At 41.6% G+C, this 24,068-nt stretch overlaps 1 protein-coding gene across 1 annotated transcript in view; it reads left to right on the top strand.

The window, feature by feature from the left end:
* The window catches only part of CRIM1 (cysteine rich transmembrane BMP regulator 1), a 957,989-nt gene extending 939,311 nt beyond the window's left edge, over positions 1–18,678 (top strand). Inside the window, exons 14-17 of the mRNA XM_077283003.1 lie at positions 6,279–6,473; positions 11,934–12,053; positions 12,900–13,087; positions 17,136–18,678. Of these exons, the coding sequence (XP_077139118.1) occupies positions 6,279–6,473; positions 11,934–12,053; positions 12,900–13,087; positions 17,136–17,312 (680 nt within the window). The 3' untranslated portion in view covers positions 17,313–18,678. The remainder of the gene's footprint in view (positions 1–6,278; positions 6,474–11,933; positions 12,054–12,899; positions 13,088–17,135) is intronic.
* Positions 18,679–24,068: the final 5,390 nt, after the last annotated feature.

Raw genomic sequence — 24,068 nt, 5'->3', positions numbered from 1 at the left:
TGTATAGTTGGCAGTCACCACTATTGGGGGCTGCCTTTTCTGTACAACGATACCAATGCAAGAACCCGATTTCCTAGTTAATCAAAGCACTTTTATACTGTAGAACAGAGAGCTAGTATCTCTTAGAACCATAGTTTAGAGTTACCCTTTAGTTTGATCTGATGGCTCCACACATACAGATACCAATTGAATCAGATCTGTTTCTTTCTCTAAAAATTAAGTTATATACCTTGTAAAGAAAAATTCCCTGGTTCTGCCGCTCTTTTGTGTTTTGCGTTGCATCACTCCATTGCAGAGATTTTCATATTTGTTGCTTTCGGAGCGCACAATATGAAATCTCTGCTTGCAGTTCAACTGGATGTTTCTTCATAGTCTTTCCTGTGGCCGTACGCTCTCACCCCTTCTTCCTATATACTGCCAATCAGTTTGGGAGTGTCTTACTTCTAGATCAGCTGCCAAACTCTGAATGGCAGCATCTGGAAGAGAGGGATGAAAGTGCGCACCCTAGAAAAGACTTTGAAGAAATGCTCAGATGGACCACAAGCAAAGATTTCACATATTGCTCTCCAAGAGAAACAAATGTGAATATGTCTGCAATGGACTAACGCAGCACAAAACGGTAAAGAGCGACAGAATGTGGAAAGCTCGGGGAGTTTTACAAGTTATTTAACCCAATTTTTTAAAGAAGTGACTGGCCCTTTTTAGAAAGCTAAATTAGAAAGCAACAAAACATGTAGAAAGAAAGCAGTGACACAGTTTAATCTCTGTCCTAGTAATATTCTCTAGACCTGGCATATGTGCTCCATGGAATTGGCTTCTCAGACTGTATTAACATATAACAAGATAACATGAAGATGGCGTTAGTGTAAATAAACGCTAGGGTTTAATATATATTCTATAGAAGTGACAGCAGATGTCTATCTGTAGCGTTTCACTCATATATTCCAGAATGGAATAAAAAGAAGCCAAGAAGAAGAAACATCCACCCTAATAAAGAGGCAGCAATGATGCAGTGTCATTTAGTGGTGAAACATTTTTCAGTCTTAGATGCAAAAGTGCAGACAAGACCAAATTTGGAATAGTGGCGCAGATGATATGATATGGACGTCTGTCGCTAGCTGTGCCGCTCTGCATGTTCATTGCTGCCATAGGCATTCCACACCTGCTGTTCATTTCATTGGAGATAATAAGACAGACAGAACGGCTGCTGCACGTCCCTGAATCTACAATCTAACGCTGATACTTCATATTAAAATGACCTTTCAGCCCGCTAACTCTCAATATTTTCTATACAGTGATTTGTCCTACTTTCATTTGCGTCTGCTCGCTGCTCGGCATGATGCCTGTTTTACAAAGCAAGCAATTGTTGACGTTCTTATTTAGCAGACAGAACTGTAGCTTATTCATATATCAAAAATTTCCAAAAGTCCAGTCTGGCTCATATTTATTGTACTGTTATCGCCTGTGCATTAAATATCGGGCCATAAACACTAGAAAATTTGTATTATTACACCTCCTGCACTAGGCCCTACAACCCCATGCTTCTTTGTACAGCACTACTTTAGGGTGAAAGGCCGCTATATAACATCGGATAGAGCAGGGATCCCCAAACTGTGGCTCGCGGACCCATGATGTGTGGTTCACGGCTGCCTGCCAGCTTGGTAGCACCAGGTCTAGCATCAGCTGTGAATTGGAGGTCTCCAGAAGGTGAGTTCTGGAGTAGAACCACATAGAAGAGCAGATATAGATCCTCAAATACTTGCCTCGCGGTTGGAGAGATAATGAAACGCTAAGCCGGACATGGCATGATATTGCCAGATAGAGGAGGTGCTTGACGTTGGATGTGACAGCACGGTGGGAATGCTTGATGGAAGAACATCGAATGAGGGTAAGGTGGGAACCCCTGGATGCAAGTATACTGCCTTAGGCTACGTTCACATTTGCGTTGTGCGCCGCTGCGTCGGCGACGCAACGCACAACGCAAACAAAAACGCAACAAAACGCACGCTAAAACGCTGCGTTTTGCGACGCATGCGTCCTTTTTCGCCGAAAGTTGGACGCAAAAAAAATGCAACTTGCTGCGTTCTCTGCGCCCAACGCTTGCGGCCAAAAAAACGCATGGGTCGCAAAACGCAGCAAAACGCATGTCCATGCGCCCCCATGTTAAATATAGGGGCGCATGACGCATGCGGCGACGCTGCGGCGCCCGACGCTGCTGCGCCGAACGCTAATGTGAACGTAGACTTAGTGTGATTTCTGTGGGGTAGCTTTGGCTGTCATGGTACTGATAATGGGGGTTCTGGGTGTCACTACTGTGGGGGAGGTGGGAGTTGAATGTCACTACCCTTGGGGGGGAGAAGGGTGAGGGCCATCGGGATGTTGCTCGCCACCCTCTCTCAGAGCTGAATCTGGCTCTGAAGGTCAGAAAAATGGGGGATCACTTCAATAGATCAGTCACAAATTTGTTCATATGAATCTATCAGAAAATGAAAAGCATACGGAAAAACAGCAAGGCCCTATGGAAGCCTTTACGTTCCCTGTTACAGTCCTTTTAACTCAGCGGTTGAACCTATGTGTAGTAATAATAATTCTTTTAGAAGATTTGAGCAGATTTGTATCTTATTTAAGAAGATCCAGGAATAATTTGTTACAGTAGTAAGGTATCAATTTAATAACGACTTAGGAACTGCTGTCCTTGTCATGGGTGAAGTATCTTTAATTCGGACTGTGATGTAGACTCTTATACATTACTCTGCAAGCACAACCAATGCGTGACAGAAGATTAGTACAAGAGGTCGTTCATGTACTGACAATACAGCTGAGTATTCAAGGACCGGAATCTCCAGCCCCTCGTCTTTACCCATAAAGGAAGCGGGAGCTCCACAGTCATGGCTGGCAACGCATCCATTAGTAAATATAATCTGGCCATTACTGCTATTTCTATGTCATTTTGAAATGAGAATGTTCTGATTTTGGTTTTTGTCTTGCTGTGAAACAATCACTTTGGAAAAATCTAAGTGCACAGCTGTCTCATTTTAGGGGAGAGACCACAGGAGGCAACATAAAGTAAGAAAGGCAATTCTCTGGCATTAAGACAGGGCTCTTTGATGAAAGTTGTGCAATGGTGATGACTAAGCAACCAATCAGATTACAGGTGTTATAATGTAAGCTATAATGAAAGGCAATATATGAATAGGCGCCACTATGACACAAAGTCTCAGATACTCCCAATGTGTTTCTGGATTCCAATTTTAGGCTTTATGATCAGGTCCCATTCACATGTCGGAGTTTCATCATGTTCTATCCTTTTTTTGGTGAATAGAACATGTACCCATGTTAGTATTATGGTCTTTGCAAGTGTCATATTTTTGTGGGCCAAATTCACTCATGATTTTGTGGAAAAAAAAGAACAAACGGCCAGCACACCAATGCAGTGTGTGTTGTATTTGTGTGCCGTCTGTATAAGGGCCCATTCAGACGGCCGTATAAATCGGACCGAGATCAGAACACATTGTACAAACTGGCCAGCGGCTTTCCCGATCCCAGCGTGACAGCTTTATGTATTTCTATGCAGCTGTCACGCACAGATCTGGAGAACCGCCGGCCAGTGTGCACTGCGTTCCTATCATGGTCCGATATATATGGCGTCTGACTGGGCCCCAACTAGGACAAGATTGAAAAACTTCCATCAGTTTATTTCTCATACAACAGAAAACCGCAGCTGTAGAGACAGACACATGGACTGAAAAAAAGGATGAAAGTCAAATATAGCACATGGATACAAATCGGTCCATTTTTTTTAAATAAAAAATCCTCTTGTGTGAACTTCAAAAACTCGCCAGGTTCACACGTGTCTAAAAGACGGTGTGCACGTACTGTATTGGGGATTCCTTCTACTTTACTGTTGCTCAGTAAACTAAAATATATTAATAAAGGACGTATTGCAGAACTCAGGTTCTTGTATTCATCAACTGATTTGTTCTGCAGTGTGATTAGTTCATGTCTTATACAGAAAGAAAGGACGAAATGTCATAATCAGTAAAATGTATCTAACATTAAACTAACATTAATATAGCAAGGTGATTTTTACTGTGCTTGTCTTACAGGGAATCTGTCAGTAGGATCAACCCTCCTAATCCATCTGCATGAACATATAGGTTATAGGAAGTTGAATAAAATGATACCTTGATATCTTAATCCAATATTTTAGTCCAGAAAAATCCACATTTTTCTCATATGTAAATGAGATCTTAAGATCTAGAGGCTGGACACTGATCTGCATGAGATTCTGCCTCCAGAGATTATTTTACATGAAAGAAGATGTTACCAGTGTGAGACATGTCTCTAACACAGGACAGTAAAACTGAACTTTGTCTCATACAAGCACATTTGCTGCAGCTCCTGAGCTCCTCTGTATTGTAACAATATAGCAGCCCTCTCTGCCTGTGAGTTGGAAGCTGAGAGGAACCTGCCGATGTGTCAGGTATAATCACACACAGCTCTGCAGTGAGATCAGGAGAGCAGAGAACGGCCATCACACATCATACTGGTAACTGCCCCTTCATGTAAAATAGAGTCTCATGTAGATCCATGTCCAGCCAATAAATCTTAACAAGTCATTTACATATTAAGAAAAATGTCAATGTCTCTGGAATCAGATCGCTGATATCAAGATATCATTATATTCAGCTTCCTATTTCCCACATGCTCATATAGATGATAAAGGGGGTTGATTTTACTGACAGATTCCCTTAAAGTGAACCTGTCATGCAGTTTTTGATGTAGAGACAGAGTCCCTTATTCCTGTGGCATGTCATTTACACTGATTGCTGTAGTTTTGATGAAATCACTTTTATCAGCGGATTATCTCTAGAGGACAAGTGCACTTGCTACCCTGTACTTTTCCATATTCATGAGCTCTACATAACCCCACCACTGAACAGCTTTCTGCCTATGCACAGTGTACACAGAAAGCTGTCAATCAGTGATGAGGGCGGGGTTATACAGAGCTCAGCATTGAGAGAACTGCTATATCTTCAGCAGATAAAACTGTTTTATCAGGACTGCAGCAAGCAGTCCTGTAAGAGATACATCGCTGGAAACAGAGTTTCTGCCTCTACATTATGCTGCTCTTAGATGGGGTAGCAAAACCCTGGAGACAGATTCCCATTAAATGCAAGTTTCCACGATGCACTTTATATTTTATTTATTTGCATTTTTTTTTGTTTTATCTTACTGTGCTGTACAGTAGAAGCTGCCAAAACACCTCTTCTCTGGTATCACTTTCTGCATGTACTGATATTACTGAGAACACTGTGCAGCTATACCGGAGCAGTGTTCTGGCTCTGAACAACATTGCTAAATATTATAACCGTATAATAGATAATCAGAACTACAGAAATAAATGTCTAATGTAATAGCATACCAGAACTGATAAAATAGAATGACCATATTTTGAGGAAAACTCCAATAGAGCTATGGAAAACACATGCAAAGAAACAAGAGCCTTTACATTCCTAAATGTAACCAAAAAATGAAATAATCACTAATGTCAAGCCAATAACTGTAAAAAATACATATAGCTTTATTAATATATCAAAATACAAGCCAGACAAACAAGTGCACATAATAAAATCAGAAAAAGAACTGGACAGGTCTAATGAGTAATATTGCAAACTGGCAGAGGTAGGCAATCCATATGAAAAAGGCACTCAGAAGTATATAGAGTATATACCCAGTACAAAGTAAATATTAGACCGGGAGTCATAACATCATATGCGTATAAGTAAAAGAGTAGCCTAGTAGAAACCTACTATTTTAAGATGGGCAAGAGATATACCACATGTCACAGGAACAGACTAACTATGAGGTATAGCATATAACAAAATTACCGTGTTCCCATAAAACTAGAAATGAAGTGCCAAAAGTGCATAAATGTCAAAATGTAGGCATATCTTACCCATGGATGCCAAGAACCAACCGCACAGATGCCCCAATGCGCGTTTCGCTGCTGCTTCTTCGGGGGGCAGTCTGTTCCTGTGACATGTGGTATATCTCTTGCCCATCTTAAAATAGTAGGTTTCTACTAGGCTACTAGGCTATTTCCATAGAAATAAATGTCTGTACATGGTTTGGATCAGTTAGACATGTCTTACGTGTTAAAGCAGAACTTTATGTGTAGGCATATACCCACCAAACAGCTCCGCTCGTTACGTTGTTGCATGTTGGTTTCAGACAGTATTTAAAGCTCTTTTGTGTATAACTGTTTGTCATCACAGAGGATACAATTCCAAAGAAAGTCGTCTGCCATTTCAACGGAAAAACCTATGCAGATGAAGAGAGATGGGACATCGACAGCTGTACACACTGCTACTGTTTGCAGGGACAGACCCTCTGCTCCACAGTCAGCTGCCCACCATTGCCCTGCGTGGAGCCAATAAACGTGGAAGGGAGCTGCTGTCCCATGTGTCCAGGTAACAATATCTGCCTGTTGCATCCTTTTTAAGATGGCTGATTGTGTGTCCAGTAGGAGTTTGGTTCCTGGAGACTTTTAAGGATAAATTTACATACTGTATATGCATGCACACAAAGTATCTTTGTGAATTAATTAAAAGTAATTGCATTCCATATTGTATATGGATTCTAAGTTACAGCCTGTATTATAATCCAGAGCTGCAGCCCTCCTGCATTTTTGAATAGGCAACTATTGGTTGTGGGGATCAGGTTTTCTAATTTATCACAATTTAAAATGAATTGCTGGTATGTATAAAAAGTACCGTAATTAGTAAGGTAAATTCCTCCATATTTAGTGGGAAGAATAGCACAGCAATGCTGCGTTACTCTTCATGTAAAAATAACGACCACATAAAAAAAACGTACATTTTTTTTATTAAGGTGCGCTCACATTGCGCAATACTTGCCAGTCATTGATTATTTAAAGCACCTCTCCACCTTTTTTTTTTTTATGTCACCGCTGGAGTGGTGTCACTAATGTCTGTTCCCTACCTCTATTAAAATACTTAGCAGCCGCAGTCTCCTGCTCTTCCCGGGGCGCTCCAGTCCTTGTTACACCGTCTTCTGAGCCCAGCTCCTGACTGACCAGAAGTCAGAGGTAACGGATGGTCACAAGCTCTTGGTGTAAGTCTATGGGAGCTGCATTCTGGCTCTCACAGGCTTACACTGAGTTGCCTTCTGGATTTCCCAACAAACACAGGAGCGATCCAGCAGCTCACAACCTGCATAAGACGACCGGAGCGCCGTCGATAACAGATAAAGAGTAGAGATGAGCGGTGTTCGAGTCGAACTGTTCGCCAATTTCAAATTCGAGCTGTTTTGGGCGGTGTTCGAGTCGTTCGACGAACCCAAACAATTTGCTTAAAATTCGGCGGTTCGAGTTTCTGTTCGATAACTGTTCGTTCACCAAAAGCCTAGCTTGATTTGCACATTAGAACTGTTTATCATTGTTAATGGACTGTTTCAGTGTATAGTGGGTGGGGGATAGATCTGTGCTGAAATAACCCGGATTTTTTTTTTTCTTTCCCGCATTTACAGAGGGGCGGTGCAGTCTCTCAGCCTATCAGCAGTGCGCACACACACAGCAATGTGCATGTGATGCAGACAAGCAAGGGCATGTGTCATTGGCTGTGTATGTCACATGTCACTCCTTGCCCAATGAGAACCAGCCATTTGCCCCGTCGTCACCATTTCCTCACTGCTGCAGCTTAGTGTTAGACGGCACCACTGCTGCTGTGGGCGCTATACAGTCAAAGAGTCTTTTTTTGCCAGCGAATTTTCTGAGAGATAGGTTTAGGGAGTCGGGAGTTGGGACTAGTTGTAATATCAGCCCTTTTCAGGGTAGGTTACAGCAGTTCATAGCACTGTTTACCAGGCAGGTCTGAGCCAGTGCTGTGCAAGTGTTAGTCACAGCATTTGGTGTAATCTAGCTCAGCCAATCCTTTTGGGCTTAGTAGCATTGTCTGATAGTCATCTGAGTAGCCCGCCTGTGAAGCTAGCTACACCGCCTGTGTATCTCAATTTTTACGGCATCTAACCCAGTAAATCGTTTTGGGATTTTGGGCTTAGTAGCAGTGTCTGCACGTCAGCAGAGTAGCCCGCCTGTGAAACAAACTATACCGCCTGTGTACCTCTATTTTCACTGCATCTAATCCAGTTGATAGTTTTGGGCCTAGTAGCATTGTCTGCACGTCAGCAGAGTAGCCTGCCTGTGAAACAAACTATACTGCCTGTGTATCTCTATTTTCACTGCATCTAATCCAGTTGATAGTTTTGGGCCTAGTACCACAGTTTGGCCACTCAGTTCTGCTCGGTTTTCATCCATCGGTTGTTGTGCCAACAACTTCAGATACAGAGTTGCCAATTAAGCACTAAAATGAGTGGCAAAAGGCCTGCTGCTGGTGGAAAGGGGAATAGGCGTGTTGGAAAGGGTAAAAAATGTTGTGTCCGTGGGGTAGGTGGTAAAGCAACAGTAACATCTGCAGAAGAAAGACCATCTTCCAGCCAAAGTAAGATGTCTACTTCTTTTCGTGGACAATCTGATATGATCCCTTTCTTATGACCATCGCTACAAGCATCGCCAAAAATTCCAGATGAGGCACAAAAACAGCAGGTGCTTGAACGGATATCAAGTGCTCGTTCAAGTGGGCTCTCCTCCATGTCAACTTCAACATCACAACTACTCCAGTCCTCAGAGTTGTCACCCCAATCGCACTTGCTTCCTCACAGCTCCCAAGTCTCCAGCTGCCCGTCTGAGCATGGGGTAGCACACATGGTTGAGTCTGTCGAGCTGTTTACGCATACTATAGCCTGGGAATCAGAGGTCTGCTCCAAAGCTTCAGTGTCTGCTAGTCAGCAGAGTAGCCCAGCCACCCACCGCCTGTTTACCTAAGTACTATTTTTAACAGCATCTGGCCCAGGAAATCCTTTGGGGCCTAGTAGAATTTGGTGCTACTCAGCAGCGTACTTCACCCATGAAGCAAGCTACACCGCCTGTTTACCTAACTACTATTTTGTAACGGCATCTAGCCCTGGAAATCCTTTTGGGCCTAGTAGAATTTAGTGCAACTCAGCAGCGTACCCCACCCATGAAGCAAGCTACACCATCTGTTTACCTAACTACTATTTTGTAACGGCATCTAGCCCAGGAAATCCTTTTGGGCCTAGTAGAATTTAGTGCTACTCAGCAGCGTACCCCACCCATGAAGCAAGCTACATCGCCTGTTGATCTAATTACTAATTTTTAACTGATCTAGCCCAGGAAATCGTTTTGTACCTAATAGCATTTTGTGCTACTCAGCAGAGTACCCCACCTATGAAGCAAGCTACACCGCCTGTTTACCTAACTACTATTTTGTAACGGCATCTAGCCCAGGAAATCCTTTTGGGCCTAGTAGAATTTAGTGCTACTCAGCAGCGTACCCCACCCATGAAGCAAGCTACACCGCCTGTTTTCCTAACTACTATTTTGTAAAGGCATCTAGCCCAGGAAATCCTTTTGGGCCTAGTAGAATTTGGTGCAACTCAGCAGCGTACCCCACCCATGAAGCAAGCCACACCACCTGTTTACCTAACTACTATTTTGTAACGCCATCTAGCCCAGGAAATCCTTTTGGGCCTAGTAGAATTTAGTGCTACTCAGCAGCGTACCCCACCCATGAAGCAAGCTACATCGCCTGTTGATCTAATTACTAATTTTTAACTGATCTAGCCTAGGAAATCGTTTTGTACCTAATAGCATTTTGTGCTACTCAGCAGAGTACCCCACCTATGAAGCAAGCTACACCGCCTGTTTACCTAACTGCTATTTTTTAATGGCATTTGGCCAAGGAAATCATTTTAGGCCTAGTAGCAATTTCTGCTACTCAGCAGAGTACCCCACCCATGAAGCAAGCTACACCGCCTTCTTTCTTTCTCAATCTAACCCCTCGGCTCTGGGGTGTCCACTCTCCCTCCAGCTCTCTCCTTCTCACAGGTGGACTACCGCGTGTTTTCACACTGTGTCGAATCTTTTGGGCCCAGGCATAAGAAGTCATCGAGGTAATGGATAATATGTGCCGCCTTACAAACGTCCATGACGACACATTCAAGGAAGCAACTAAACGCCTAAAATAGTGAGCAGGATATGGAGCACCCCATGGGCAAACAGCGATCTATGTAGTATGCTCCTTCACAGAAGCAGCCCAATGGGAGGACACTATTCGGAGGCACAGGTAGTAACCGGAACGCCCGCTCGATGTCTGTTTTGGCCATTAGGGTGCCCCTTCCCGACTTCTTGACCCACCTGATTGCGTCTTCAAAGGAGGTACAGTACATAGTACTGTACTTGGTTCCGCGTCGATGTTGTTGTTTACTGACCTGCCCCTTGGATATGACAAATGGTGGATTAGTCTGAATGTATTGGGTTCATTTTTTGGCACAACTCCCAACGGGGGTACCACTACGTCTTCTAAGGAAAGTGTTCTGAATGGACCCGCCGCCATTCTACCTAAAGATTTTTTTTTTTTTGTCAAGACGTCTGGGTGTTGGTAGAGTGAGTTTAGATTTTTACTCCAGCCTTTCTTAACTTTAGGAGGGCATGACATGCCTATATCTGTGTCTCCTCCTCCTTTTACTCCTCCACCTCTTTTCTTTTCGCATGACTATGTGTAGTTGTGACTTTTCCATGTGTTTGTTGTGTCTTCTGAGCAGTTTGTCAGCTTTTGGACACCTTTTAAGGTGTTTTCTATGTGTTTTCCATGTGTTTGTATGTGTTTGTGTTTGCCTGCCATTGGTTTCAATGGGGTTCGACGGTGTTCGTCGAACAGTTCGACGAACATCTCCCTGTTCAACGAACCGAACCCGAACACTAGGGAGGTGGCTCATCTCTAATGAAGACGACAGCCGGTAATGTTTTACTATGGACAGGGAGCATGCATTACTGATACCACTCCGGCAGTAGAATAAAGCACCACTATGGCTTTTTAATAGCCTAATGATGCAGTCTGAATACTTATTAGATGAGGGCTGAATAATCTATAATAGATCGTTCGTGGCACATAACCTGCCATTGTTCTCGGCAGCACAGCTCCTGTTTGCACAGGACAATGCACTGTTGAAAACGACAATCTTTTCTACAGACTAAAAGATCATTTTACCCGACAAAAGAGTGCTTGTTTTTGAAAGTACATTACTGCTATATATTTTTATCTTTTCTGCTAGTGTATAACCATAACCATTAACTTATTGTATTTGCCCACCTGAACCCACTGCAGACATGGTAAGTCTCTATCGTAGACTGAGGTTAGACCGGTAAATAATATTTTATTTTAGAATTATCAAGCTTATATTGCTTTTCTTTTTTAGTCTTTCCCTATAGACTTGATACAGGAAAGATATATATCTTAGTACTGTGTTAGCCAGTGGATAGAAAAATATTTAGAATTGAGAATCCTCAGTGGTTGATACCTTTTAATGGCTAACTGAAAAGATGGTAACAAATTGCAAGCTTTCAAGACTACTCATGTCCCTTCATCAGGCATAGACTAATAGAAATTCTGAAGAATCACATATTTATGCACAACACAGCACAGAAATAATGCCTTAGATAAGCATACCTTTCAGTTAGCCATTAAAAGGTATCACCCACTGAGGACTCTCAATTCTAAATATTTTCCTATAGACTTGTACATTTCTATTTCATTTTCTAAGTTAGCATCAGAGCATATGTGTAGGTGTGCACAGATAAAAATTAATCATAAAGGGGTTCTATCTGCTGACATCTCATTGGGGTGGGCTTCTCTCTAAGATGTCCATATCCCATATTTGGGCAAATAAACCGGGGATCTTGTCATGAGACGATCACTTTGCTTATAGCTAGAACGGCAGAGTTGCATTGTAAAAAGCAAAGTGGGTTCATAAATAGAGTTTGTGTTTTGCAGAAATGTATATTCCTGAACCCACCAACATCCCTATTGAGAAGACAAATCATCGAGGAAGAAATGAACATGACTTTATTCATTGGCCAACACCGAGTGAGAATGACATTCACCACCATAGAGGTGAGGTTCTCAAACAGCTTCACAGTGGCTTTCAGGTCACCAGTAATTTATGACATATAGTGCCCCAAGCCCTTATGCAGTAGAAAATATTGTATGTACAGACATCATAAATATTTATTTTTCAACGTGTTAAAATTTGACAACCAGAATTGTTATTCGAGGACCTTTACTGTGTACTAATAATATGACCTTAAGATGCTGTCTGTGCTTGAAATACCTCTGTCTGGACATGACATACAGATCCCAGTTACTATCCCCAGGTTTTGGATTGAGAAATAGCAGAATGTGGCCCCTTTGTTTTAGGGTTCTTTTTGGGTCCTACCACAATACAATATGCACTAACTTACATTGGTTTGCTTGGTAAAAGTTTATCTAACCCTGTTAGTATAACCTCACATCAAGCATTAACCATTATAGCATCCTGAAATAGAAACAAGTAGATCTGTCACATTAGTTTGCCCAATTCTTGGCCTCCTATTACAATTCTCTACAGGGAAACCTGCTCAGTAGCACATCCGTCTCTTGGGAACTTGCATTCTTCTGGGTAAATGAAGCTATCCTGTTTTATTTTTCTTAGTACTTAATACAATATACACTATTTTGAACAACATTGACCTGCATGTATTTTCATGTCCATATTAACAATATGTAGTTTAGCACGTTAGCCTAAATCAATGTGTATTAGGAGTAAAATGAGGATTTTACAATAACTCGGTGAGCTGTGCGGAACAACGTAATCCAGCTTCTGTAAGTACGTGGCAAACTCTATACCCTTTTAATATTACTGGTGAGTGACATATTGATGCTTCTCCTAAGTATTCATCTTCTTACAATTTATTCTTTTAGAATTGGGTCATCTTAAAGTGAACTACAGGGAAGGAGACAGGCCCCAGCCAAGCGAGGACAACGCTCTGCACTCAGTTGCATGGGTAGCAATCCCAATTTTGACAGCTTTGATTATAATCATAGTCCTTCTTCTTATCAATAAGAAAAAGCAATGGATTCCAGTACCATGTTACCAGACGCCTACAAAGGTACAATGTTCTTGCATATTTTACATACATGTCGTATATAGTCCACTATTTCTGCTATTTACTAAACCGTGTTTTACATTTATACCATATATACTAATAATATAGAACATTGTAATCATGACAGAGTTATAGTGTGGCCTTGAAAGCATTAGATGTCCATCAAAAATGGTATGACATAGCGACAAATGGGTCGTTCAGTGTATGTGCTCAGTAGCTGTAAATAATTCAGCTGCACTGATGAAAACTACCGTATTTTTCAGACTACAAGACGCACTTTTTCCCCCCAAAAAAAGGGGGGAAAATAGGGGGTGCGTCTAATAGTCGTAATGCAGGCTTACCCGCAGTGGTGTGGTGGCGGCGGCAGAGGTGCGGGGATGAGGAGGCGCAGTGAGCGGGGTCCCTTTCACCGGTGAGATGATGCAGCAGCCCGGTAAGCAGCAGAGCTGGGTGAATCATGTAATCGGTGGTGGCAGCCATCTTCCTGAGGCCGCGCGTGCGCAGATGGAGTGCTTTGCTTCCCGGTGCTTCAGGAAAATGGCCACGGGAGGCCGCGCGTGCGCAGATGGAGATCGCGGTGGCCATTTTCCTGAAGCCGAGTTCGCAGATTTAGATCTTGGCTTCAGGAAAATGGCCGCCGCGATCTCCATCTGCACACACGCGGTCTCCCGCGGCCATTTTCTTGAAGCCCCGGGAAGCAGAGCACTCCATCTGCGCATGCGTGGCCTCAGGAAGATGGCCGCCACCACCGATAACAACATGATTCATCCGGCTCTACTGCTTACCGGGCTGCTGCATCATCTCACCAGTGAAAGGGACCCTGCTCACTGCGCCTCCTCATCCCCGCACCTCTGCCGCCGCACCTCACCGGTGAAAGGGACCCCGCTCACGCCGGGCTGCTGCATCATCTCACCGGTGAAAGGGACCCCGCTCACTGCGCCTCCTCATCCCCGCACCTCTGCCGCCGCCGCACCTCTGCCGGTAACCACTGCTGCAACCCTCCCATGGACACCAGGCTGTGGCGTCGCCCACCTAAGCAGGAAGGGACCCTGCTCAAGTGCACGCCGTACAGCATCACCCCACCTCTGCCGACACCATGCCTCCTGTGACCCTGCTCTGCCACCGCCAGCCCTCAGGTAAGATACTGTAAATTCGGACAATAAGACGGACCCCCATCTTATAAAAAAATCTTTTTTTCTGCAATTTTCACCCCAAATTTGGGGTGCGTCTTATGGTCCGGTGCGTCTTCTAGTCCGAAAAATACGGTAAATCTCCGAGCAGCTACAAATAATAGGAGACCACCCGAGTGTGCACGGGAAAACCCGAGCAACGAGTACACTCGCTCATCACTAGTAGACATAAGTCCATCAAGTTCAACATATAGCCTAACATGTTGATCCAGTGAAAGGCAAAAACCCCATGAGGCAGATGCTATTTACCCCATACTAGGGGGAAAATTCCTTCTTGACTCCACATACGTCAATCATGCTTGTTCCCTAGATCAGTGTCCCATCACAGAATTTAGTACCCATAACTTGTATTATGTTTTTCAAGAAAGGCTACCAGGCCTTTTTGTTAATTTTTTTAAATTCAATATCTTATAATAAAAATCTCCAAGCTCCACTGCTTCTGCCACTCTTTTTGTTTTTCCACTGCATCATTCCATTGCAGAAATATTCACATTTGTTTCTTCTGGGGCACACTATGTAAAATATCTACTTAGCAGTCCAGCTGGGCATTTCTTCCAAGTGTTCTCTGGGGGCGGAACATCTCACCTCTCCCTCTCAGATGGTGCGAATCACAGTTGAACTAGCAGCCTGTCAGTCTCAGATTTGGCTGAGTTGTGATTGGCATCATATGGCAGGAAGAGGTAAAAGCACACACCCACAGAGAAGACTATGAAAAACTCACAGTTGAACTGCAAAGCGGAGATTTCACATAGTGTGCTCCAAAAGAAACAAATGTGAATATCCATGCAATGGAGTGACACAGCGCAAAACGGAAAGGAGTGGCAGAATCAAGGGAAATAGGGGATTTTTATAAGGTATTTAACTCAACGTTTCTGAGCAAGTGACGACTGGTTCTTCATAAATTCATTTAATATTCTACTGCCAGCTTTTAAAAAAGCTGAGTGTCTATTATTAAATGCAAGGCCAGACCCATGATTACATTGTACAACCTAGGTTTATAGATAAGTGTATATCTCCTTTTGCCTTGTGGAGCAGGAGTAGGTTAAAGCAGTCGAGTAGAAACCTAATATCGTGAATATTTGAATTTTGGCCCAAGGCAATACTGCTTCTCGCTTTGCATGTCTGCTCACACTGTCACATTCAGAACATTCCACAGGGGAACACAAGATTTAGGTGTTTTAAGGGAATGTTAGCATTTTTACTGTGCTCTTAACCCATTCCATGCATGAACAGATAGAAATCTGCTATGCTGCAATACCTATTGTTATACAGTATGCAGAATATACGTACCGGTACATACTTTTTTTATTTTGTTGCCCATAATTAATATAACCATGAGGGTCTCTCTGAGCCACGGCTAGGCTCTGAAAGTCCACTGCCCTAGATCTGTATGGAAATCCTAGCTAGTCAGGACACAGTGGATTGTTGGTGACCCCTTGGCATCCAAGTTCCATGAACATGCTATATGACTCCCCTTACAGTGCATTCACACTGCATTTTGCAGTGCCTTTTGGAGATCTTTTTTAGATAAATTCCTGATACATGCCTCTTACAAATCCCTGTGTAGACAGACTTACAGTGGCTTCTATTACCCATTCACTCTCCAAAAATGTAAATACAGAAGATCGCGCTAATCCATACAACAGAAAAAGTATACTGATGTGTACTAGCCTGACAGAGGCTATGAGGACAATTCTTTTCTCTTTCTTCATCAATTAAATGGATCCTATGGATAATGTTTCCTCATTCTGCAGCCGGCTATGGACTGTATTACGATTCAAAATTATTGATGGGGCCTTTCTGCAAAAATACCATATATATCCTGCAATTATTTTAGGACCTCAAGAACGCGTCCACATCCTGTGCCGCTAGATAAAAAAGGAGGCCACACATATGTGGCTTTTTTCATTTGTAGCATGTCTGTGAAAATTCTGACATTGAGCCGAGGAAGCATACTTGGCGTTTTAGGCCTCATGCTGAACTGAATTGAGAGTTACGCATGCACAGACTCCTCTCTGTTCCCCGCGACCCAAGGTGGGACCATGTTCACAAGGTACCTACAGGTCCTAGAGATCAGACCAGCATATATCAGGCATTAATGGCATCCTATCTGAGATTAGAATAAAAGAAATAACATCACTCTTGGCCATGGGCCAAAGGTATAGGGCAGAACTGCAGGACCAGACTATGCTGTTTCTGTAGATTCCATTGATTTTAATGCTGAGTGACCAGTGCATTTGTAACTTCTTCCATTGATCTGCTATTTATGGGTATGCCATTAAAACTCTGAATTAAAAATGAATGAAAAATTAAAAAACTGTCCAATTTAAACAACTTTTTTCTCACCATTTAAATTTGCACCACGGATCTTCCTTACATTCCACTTCCATCTTTTCTTTTTGGAGATCTTGCCTTCTGCTCATCATACATGATTACTCTCTTCTGCGCTGATAAAGATTAGACTATTGAGTTGGTCTAGTTGTTAAGACCCCCATAAACATTAGACTAACGATGGGTTAGGCCTATGGTTTTATGTCTATGGGAGCGCTGGCCGACTGATGGTTTGAAGAGATGTTGCTCGTGCATATCTGATTTTGGATTGCCAATCCCGTTGTTCTTATGGAATTAAGCTGTTCCTTAGCCGAATGAGCTCTCCTGCATGGGAGATTGAGATGGTTGTTGGTGGAGCAATCGGCCGAAGCATCATTTGACCATTGCCATCTAATGTGTATGGACAGCCTTGTATCGGTGGCGTTAAAAGAGCTGTCAGGGTTTTCGATCCAAAGTGCTGCATGATACTGCTACATAACCAGTGAGAAATATGTACAAATATTAATTGTGAACTTTTCTATATCCAACAGCCGACCTGCCTGAACAACCAGTTGGTGTATGTGGACTGCAAGAAAGGGACTAGGGTACAAGTGGACAGCTCACAACGGATGCTAAGAATGGCTGACCCAGACTCTAGATACAGTGGCTTCTACAGTATGCAAAAACAGAACAACCTCCAGGCAGATAATTTCTATCAAACTGTGTGAGGAACGCCAAGACTGCTATCACATGGATTTTCCTTTAGAGAAAAGGAAAATAAAACAGACAAGAAGATGGGAAAAAGACTGAAACCTGCTATACAACAAAAAAAACTAGAACCGTGCACTTGCTTTTTGGATTGTGTGACATGTACAGTCGAGACCTTAATGGAGATGAACTCTGGTCTCCTGCAATGTGCCAAAACAAACATTCCCACTTTCCCTTTGTAACAACTGACCAAGTGTTTTCTTAGAACCAAAGTTTGGAGAACTGGCATATGCGTATCTGCTTGTAACATAGCTGTAGAGATGTTTTCTTTTTTTCAGGTTGGTTGGGGGCGTAGTTTGGGGTACCGACAAAGGAGAGGTGACGAGAGCTTAATCGAAAGCAGGAGGAAGGTGAATATGTGTAGAGGAGCACCAGATTTCGTCTCACAGAGTTACCATTACCAGTGGCAACACAACAGTGAGAATGGCAGTGCCCTTGCCCCATTCAAAGACATTGACTTCTCCTGCATCTCAGAATCTATACCACAAGAAAACAATGCTGAAAATGGAGTGATCTTTACAAATTTTGCTACAGGTTGTCGTACACAAAGGATGCTATGTACAAATCACAGCCATGTTCAAGCTGCAAATAATTCTTTTTCTAAGCTGATCTCTCTTCACATGAACAATACATACAATGATGTTATACACATGCAAAAAGCAGAGGATAGCTGCAGTAAGGTAGACTTGGTGGGTAAGGTTCTATAACAATAGAAATGTGCTGCTTTTTTTATATCTAAATTTTATTTTATTTTTTTTTTAGCGATTGGCCAGTTGGATTAAGGTAAAATGACTGAGGGCTTAGTAGGTGTTTTTTTTTCATATATAAATATATATCTATATCTGAGCACTGGATTTTTATTTCTTCTGAGAGCAGTATTTAAAGTAGAACATTTTAAGAACTTCACCAAATACTGTTCTAATATTTCTTTTATAAGGGGTTGTTGTTGTTGAATCTATTTTTTTTTGTTTGTTTTTTTGTGCGTGTGTGTGAACATTTGTGTGTGACTTTTGTTGCATTTTTTTTTTTTGCGCTACCAAGAGAAGGATTGAGATTGTTATTAACTTTTACTGATGTTGGAGAGGCAATTTAAAGAATTGAAAGCCATCGACATCAGCTCGCTGGAAATAAAAAATAACTTGTGCTTCAAACAAGTTGAGATGGGGTGAGGGGAGGGGGCAGAGCATTTTTTTCAATTCCATTTATTTTTATCCTCATTATTTTTCTTTGATTTTTTTTTTAAGTTACTGATTAGAAAACTGCTACCCTGTTTTTGGAGTTGCTTAATTTTATAGTATTCAAGCACCTTTTTTCAAAGCTGAGTTTAAAAAAAAAAGCAAAAGTTACAAAAAAAAAGTAAGATAAGAGGAGATCATGCTTCTTCAAACTTAAGCATTATAGGAATATTTATGTAAATGTATATTATGCTGAAATGACAAAGTATTTGTATATATATATATATATATATATAAAATATATATATATAATTTTATATGTTTTTTTTTCATGTTGAATGTATTTTTAACCAAGAAAGAGAAATTTACCCGTAAAAGATACATTAAAACCAGCATTCCATACCAATGCTTAACTGCTTGTCAGTTCAGATAAGGATGCAGGCATTTTTTTATTCTACCTACTGTTTTACTTTAATTTTTTGTTTGTGTGTGCTTTTTGTCTCTGTACCAGTTCACGTGTATTTGCGTGAATATGCATAATGTAAAATGTGTGTATATGTCTGTGTGAGACTAAAAACCAGTGACTTCAGCAATAAGCAAAAGTCCTGCTACTTTGGATATTGAGTTGGGGGGGACGGGCCTTTAATTTATTATACAGTATATTCTTCTGTTTTACTATGTTCACTGTTTTGCTGGAGAAGCCCAGGAGCTGGACTTGGTTGATTGGTTTTGTGAGGGTGGAATTCAGTTGAGTCAGATAAGGAAGGAATGAATATATTGCCTCAATATCAGAGGAAAAATACTTCAGGGACTTTTGAAAGGCTTATGCCTTGCTCATGAACATTATGTCCCACTTGGCTCCCAGCATGTTCTGCCTCCCTGTATTTTCCAAAATGGGCATAGGTAACACAAGAAGGCAGAGGGGCATAAGGTCTCATTCAGACATCCTTTAGTGTTTTATCTGATTTTCATCAGTGTTTGGACAATGTGTCATCAGTGTTTCATCAGTAATTTTCACAAATGAAGAAATTCATAAATTACAAAGTTTCTACTATTCATTACAATGTTAATGCACTTCACACTGATGTTACCCACGTGCTGTCCGTGATTTTCATGGATCCACAAACATGTTTGGGTAATTTTGATTTGTGACTGATCAACATCAGGCATGTATGCATGATTTTTTTTTTTTCGGACATATGGTCTCAAAAAATCACAGACATGTGAACAGCCCCATAGACTGTATTGGATTTGTGTTCTATTTGTGAAAAACACGGATACAAGACATATGTGAAAAGCGGATGTCTGAATGAGGCCTTGGTAGAAGTTATATATCATTTGGTAAAAACGACCCTAAATTGCTCCCCTGCCTTCATGAGGGCAATGATGCAAAGTGGTCATTGCCTTGGGATGTTAACTTTTTCTCAAAACAAAAAAAAAATCCAGCATACACATTGGTGGAGTCATCCTAAAAGCACCTGATGTTTCCTCAGATGTTGAGCTTCACTATTACGAGAAAATAGAGATCCAACTTGTGGCCAAAGGAGAACTGTAACTCATTGTACACAATGGTAATGTGTGGATGCAATGTGTATTAGTAGAATAGAGGTTTGATATTTTTTACAATATAAATGCAGAAAATACATAGTCATGAAAATCCAGAGACACCACATGTAAAGTCATAGAACCAACAACAATAATATCTAATCTGATATTACTACTTGGCAGAAACAACCTCCAGCAGAAGTGTCATAACTGTCTACCAGGCTTTGATATTGTGTGGGAGAGTTATTTTTTTCCCGTTTGCCAAACTGTGCCATTTCTCAGTGGATTTTTAGATTTTTTTATGTTCATTTCCATATTACAATGTCCACTATTTGCTGAAATATAACCATCTGACAGATGGTTCTACAGTGTCCTCAATGAAGCATGTTCTATAATGATGAGTTATCCACTACCTTAATGTTTGTATCAGGTTCTTCACCAAACATTTAGTCTACTAACTGCATATTTGTCTGTTCAGGCCACATTGCTTACTAGGGTGCTTAAAAGAAACTTTAGTCTTGATTGTAATATTCTTTGTGGACAACAAAGGTTTCCTCCTGGACTACCTACCATATACATTTTATTTGTGGGGCCTATTTCTAGTCATAGATTCATGCACTTATTAGTGGTTAGAGCTACCTGAAGGTCCAGTGAAAAAACTGAGGATCTTAGAGACTTCTTACAGATCAGCCCCACACCGAAATAGCCAACAGGTTTTATAGCAATTCAATTTTACAGTTAAGGTTGACTCCGGGACCCTGTGGTTAAATACATCAGAGAAACCTCCAGGAGAAACAATCTATGCTCCTTAAAACATACCTCTTTACAATTTTATCACGTCCTCAGGTCTATCTCAAAATCGAATGTTTATAAACACATTTAAAAGACTGAACTTTCTAACTATTTAAAGGGAACCTGTCACCCCCAGGCATTTTTAACTAAAAGAGCCACCTTGTGCAGCAGTAATGCTGCATTCTGACAAGGTGGCTCTTTTAGTTCTGTGTGCTGTAACTGCCGAAATAATCAGTTTTATAATTTGTCCAAAATACCTTGTCTTCCGTCAAGGAGGCAGGCCTTTCCCCCCTGCTTTAGACGCCACACAGCCGTCACTCACATCTTCTTGGTGCCGGGCGCCGCCTCCTCACCGGTGTTTTGAAATGATGCGACGCCTACGCTCTTTTCTCCTGCCTTGGGCAGGCGCAGTGAGCGCTGGCCGTCTGTCCTCTGTGCGTATGTACGCCCTGCCTGTGAATCCCAGCCCCGCAGTGTCTTATGATTTATTCATACTACGGGGCTGGGATTCCTGGGCATGCGCATTGTGTGTCTAAGCCTCTCACCCTCTCCCACGTACGCACAGAGGACAGACAGCCAGCACTCACTGCGCCTGCCCAAGGCAGGAGAAAAGAGTGCAGGCGCCGCATCAAGAAGATGTGAGTGGCGATTTTCTCTCCTCTCTGCCTTAAAAAAAAGATGGAAGAGATAGCTGATGATCAAATGAGTTCTGCAGTGAGCTGCTGTATGTGTATGGCCACCTGAAATTGATGTTCCTTAATATGGCGATCTTTTTTTTATTAATTCCCAGATTAAATAAATATTTATACCCTCTTTTCTTAGAGTGGTTTTGTGGGCAAAGAATGAAAATCAAGAATATTTGCTCTTTCCTATAGTGTGTCAACAAGCCCCCTGATATCTTTTTTTTCTTTATTTTACCTCTTTTTCTGGCCCTTACTCAAATCAGTGAGTGAAGTTATTGATTTGATGCAGCTCCTAATAAATGTACAGGCCACATGTTCAGCCAGTGCCTCATCTGCTGCTCTGCAAACTCCTCTCAGTTGTCTGTCTGCCTTTCAGGCCCGCAAAAGGGTTTGCACAGAGTTCACCTCTCCTCTGATGCCCTTATTCAATGCCAGCTCCCTGCTTACTCCTGCTCCACTTTATGGCCCCACCAGACTGCTCAGGTTCATCTCTTGTCAGGCTCACAGCTTTAACTTTGGCCCTTTTATAGATCATTTCATCTTCAACTTTCTTAACTCTTCAGGAGCCAGGGGTGCCCAAACTTTTACATGCCACTGTAGACAGTCTTTAGCACCTCCTGTAGGTTGTTTCTGCCAATGGAGCAAGACCTGGTATACTTGTGCACTTACTTTTTTCTAGAATAAATGGTGAATCTGTACCTTTTTACTTTGTAAAATCATTAGGTGATTCATTGAGATATTTTCACTGACAATAGAAACTACAATGCAGTGTCTATCTGACTGATATTAAGTACCGACAGATCCCACCGATTTATGAGGTCTGTCTGGAAAGAAGTGTAAGGCTACATTCACACATCCATAAAAAATGTATCGTTATTTTTTCATGTCACATCCGTTTTACATCCATGTTGAATTCTATTTTTTTTTCACATCCTGTTTTATAAAATGGTCCGGACTTTTTTTTTTTTACCCATTGGCACTTAGCAATGAATCAATTGATAAGGAGTAACACACTGATATAAGGAAAAAGGCGGCTTCCGTTTTTCATCTTTTTTTAATCGATCCCCATTGATTTTGATGGCTATGCTATTAGTGTCACAGATCCATCTTTAAAACTGAAATGTATGGATCATTTGAAGTCTATAGGTTTGTGACCAAGAAAAAAAGCAACAGCACATGGACGTGTCACACGGATGTGTGAACGTAGCCTTAGGTGTAGATGTGAACTAAGTTGTGTTGTTTTTATGCCTTTACTTCACCCTTGTCTTTATAAACTAGTAGAATAACTATTTACACAAACGAAAAAATGAAAAACTTTATATGGGGCGTACTTTTTCACATGTCTGCAAATATAATTCTGCACTCTCTAAATACTGCGATGAACAATGTTCTTCTCTACAGTAATTCCTCTGTACCTTTGGCTAATATCGAGCTTGGATTAGACAGTGAAAAGAATTAAGGTTATGATCAACTATAAATCAAGCCATGAAGCTATTGAAATATATTTCTGAGTGTTATAAATGCTATTTCAGGTAGGAACAAATAGTATTCTTATATGCTTTTCCTTCAAGTGTCAATATCAATAAACAACTATAAAGCAGATCTTTATTGGACAGATTTCAATCTATTACAATAATTCAATAAAATTATTCATTTGCTGTTTGAAGTCCGAATCCCATAAATATACTTTATTAAGTTAAGATATTAGTAAGCAATTATCAGCACACAATTTGAGTGTTACATGCTATGTGTATATATGATGTAATTAAAGGGGACATCCAGGACTTTGAAAAATACATGTATATATGCCTAAGCACTAAAAAGCATGTAGTTGCTACTTACCTGCCTGTTGTGTGCAGTGCCGTTGCAGAGTGTTACAGACTTCCCCTGATGTCACATCAACAGAGTGGCTGTTCAATCAGCATGACTTCTGATGTCATGCTGATTGACATCTGGCTACTTAATTGGGGAAAGCCGACTGTCAATCATCATGACACCGGTAGTCCCACCATATCAACAGGAAGAGAAACCACTCCTCTGTTGACAGGAAGCAACTGAATCTTCGTCAAGAGCGGTTAATGACCAGCACCGGATACAACAATCAAGTAGTTGCCCCTGTTAGCAACTACGTACCTGCTAGTTCTTAGGCAAATTCTTTCAATGTCCTGGATATGTCCTTTAAGCAATTTTCTTTTGCAGAAAGGGTCTTACACTACCTCTTCCTAGTAGCCCATAAGCTAGGTTCGTTGTATCATAAAGTCAGCCTATGTGGCGGCTATCGAGCTACCTGAGAAGGATACACAGTGACGTGACCTCCACAAATACTGCCATGATATCAATCATGCACATGGAACTTTAGTATAGTCATGATGGGATGGGGCCCAGGTTGTCATCTTTTGGGTCGTTGGGAGCATGAGAATCTCATGCAGAGCCTAGTATTTATTCCTGCTAAGAACAGGGCGTCCTCTGCATACACCAGTCCCTGTAGGGTAAAATCAGAATGGAGTTTGATTTTTTGTGT

This window comes from Ranitomeya variabilis, chromosome 2 (assembly GCF_051348905.1).
Source record: "Ranitomeya variabilis isolate aRanVar5 chromosome 2, aRanVar5.hap1, whole genome shotgun sequence".
Classification (NCBI taxonomy): Eukaryota; Metazoa; Chordata; class Amphibia; order Anura; family Dendrobatidae; genus Ranitomeya; species Ranitomeya variabilis.
Note: the sequence above shows the minus strand (reverse complement) of the source record. Positions and strands in the feature narration are given on the sequence as shown.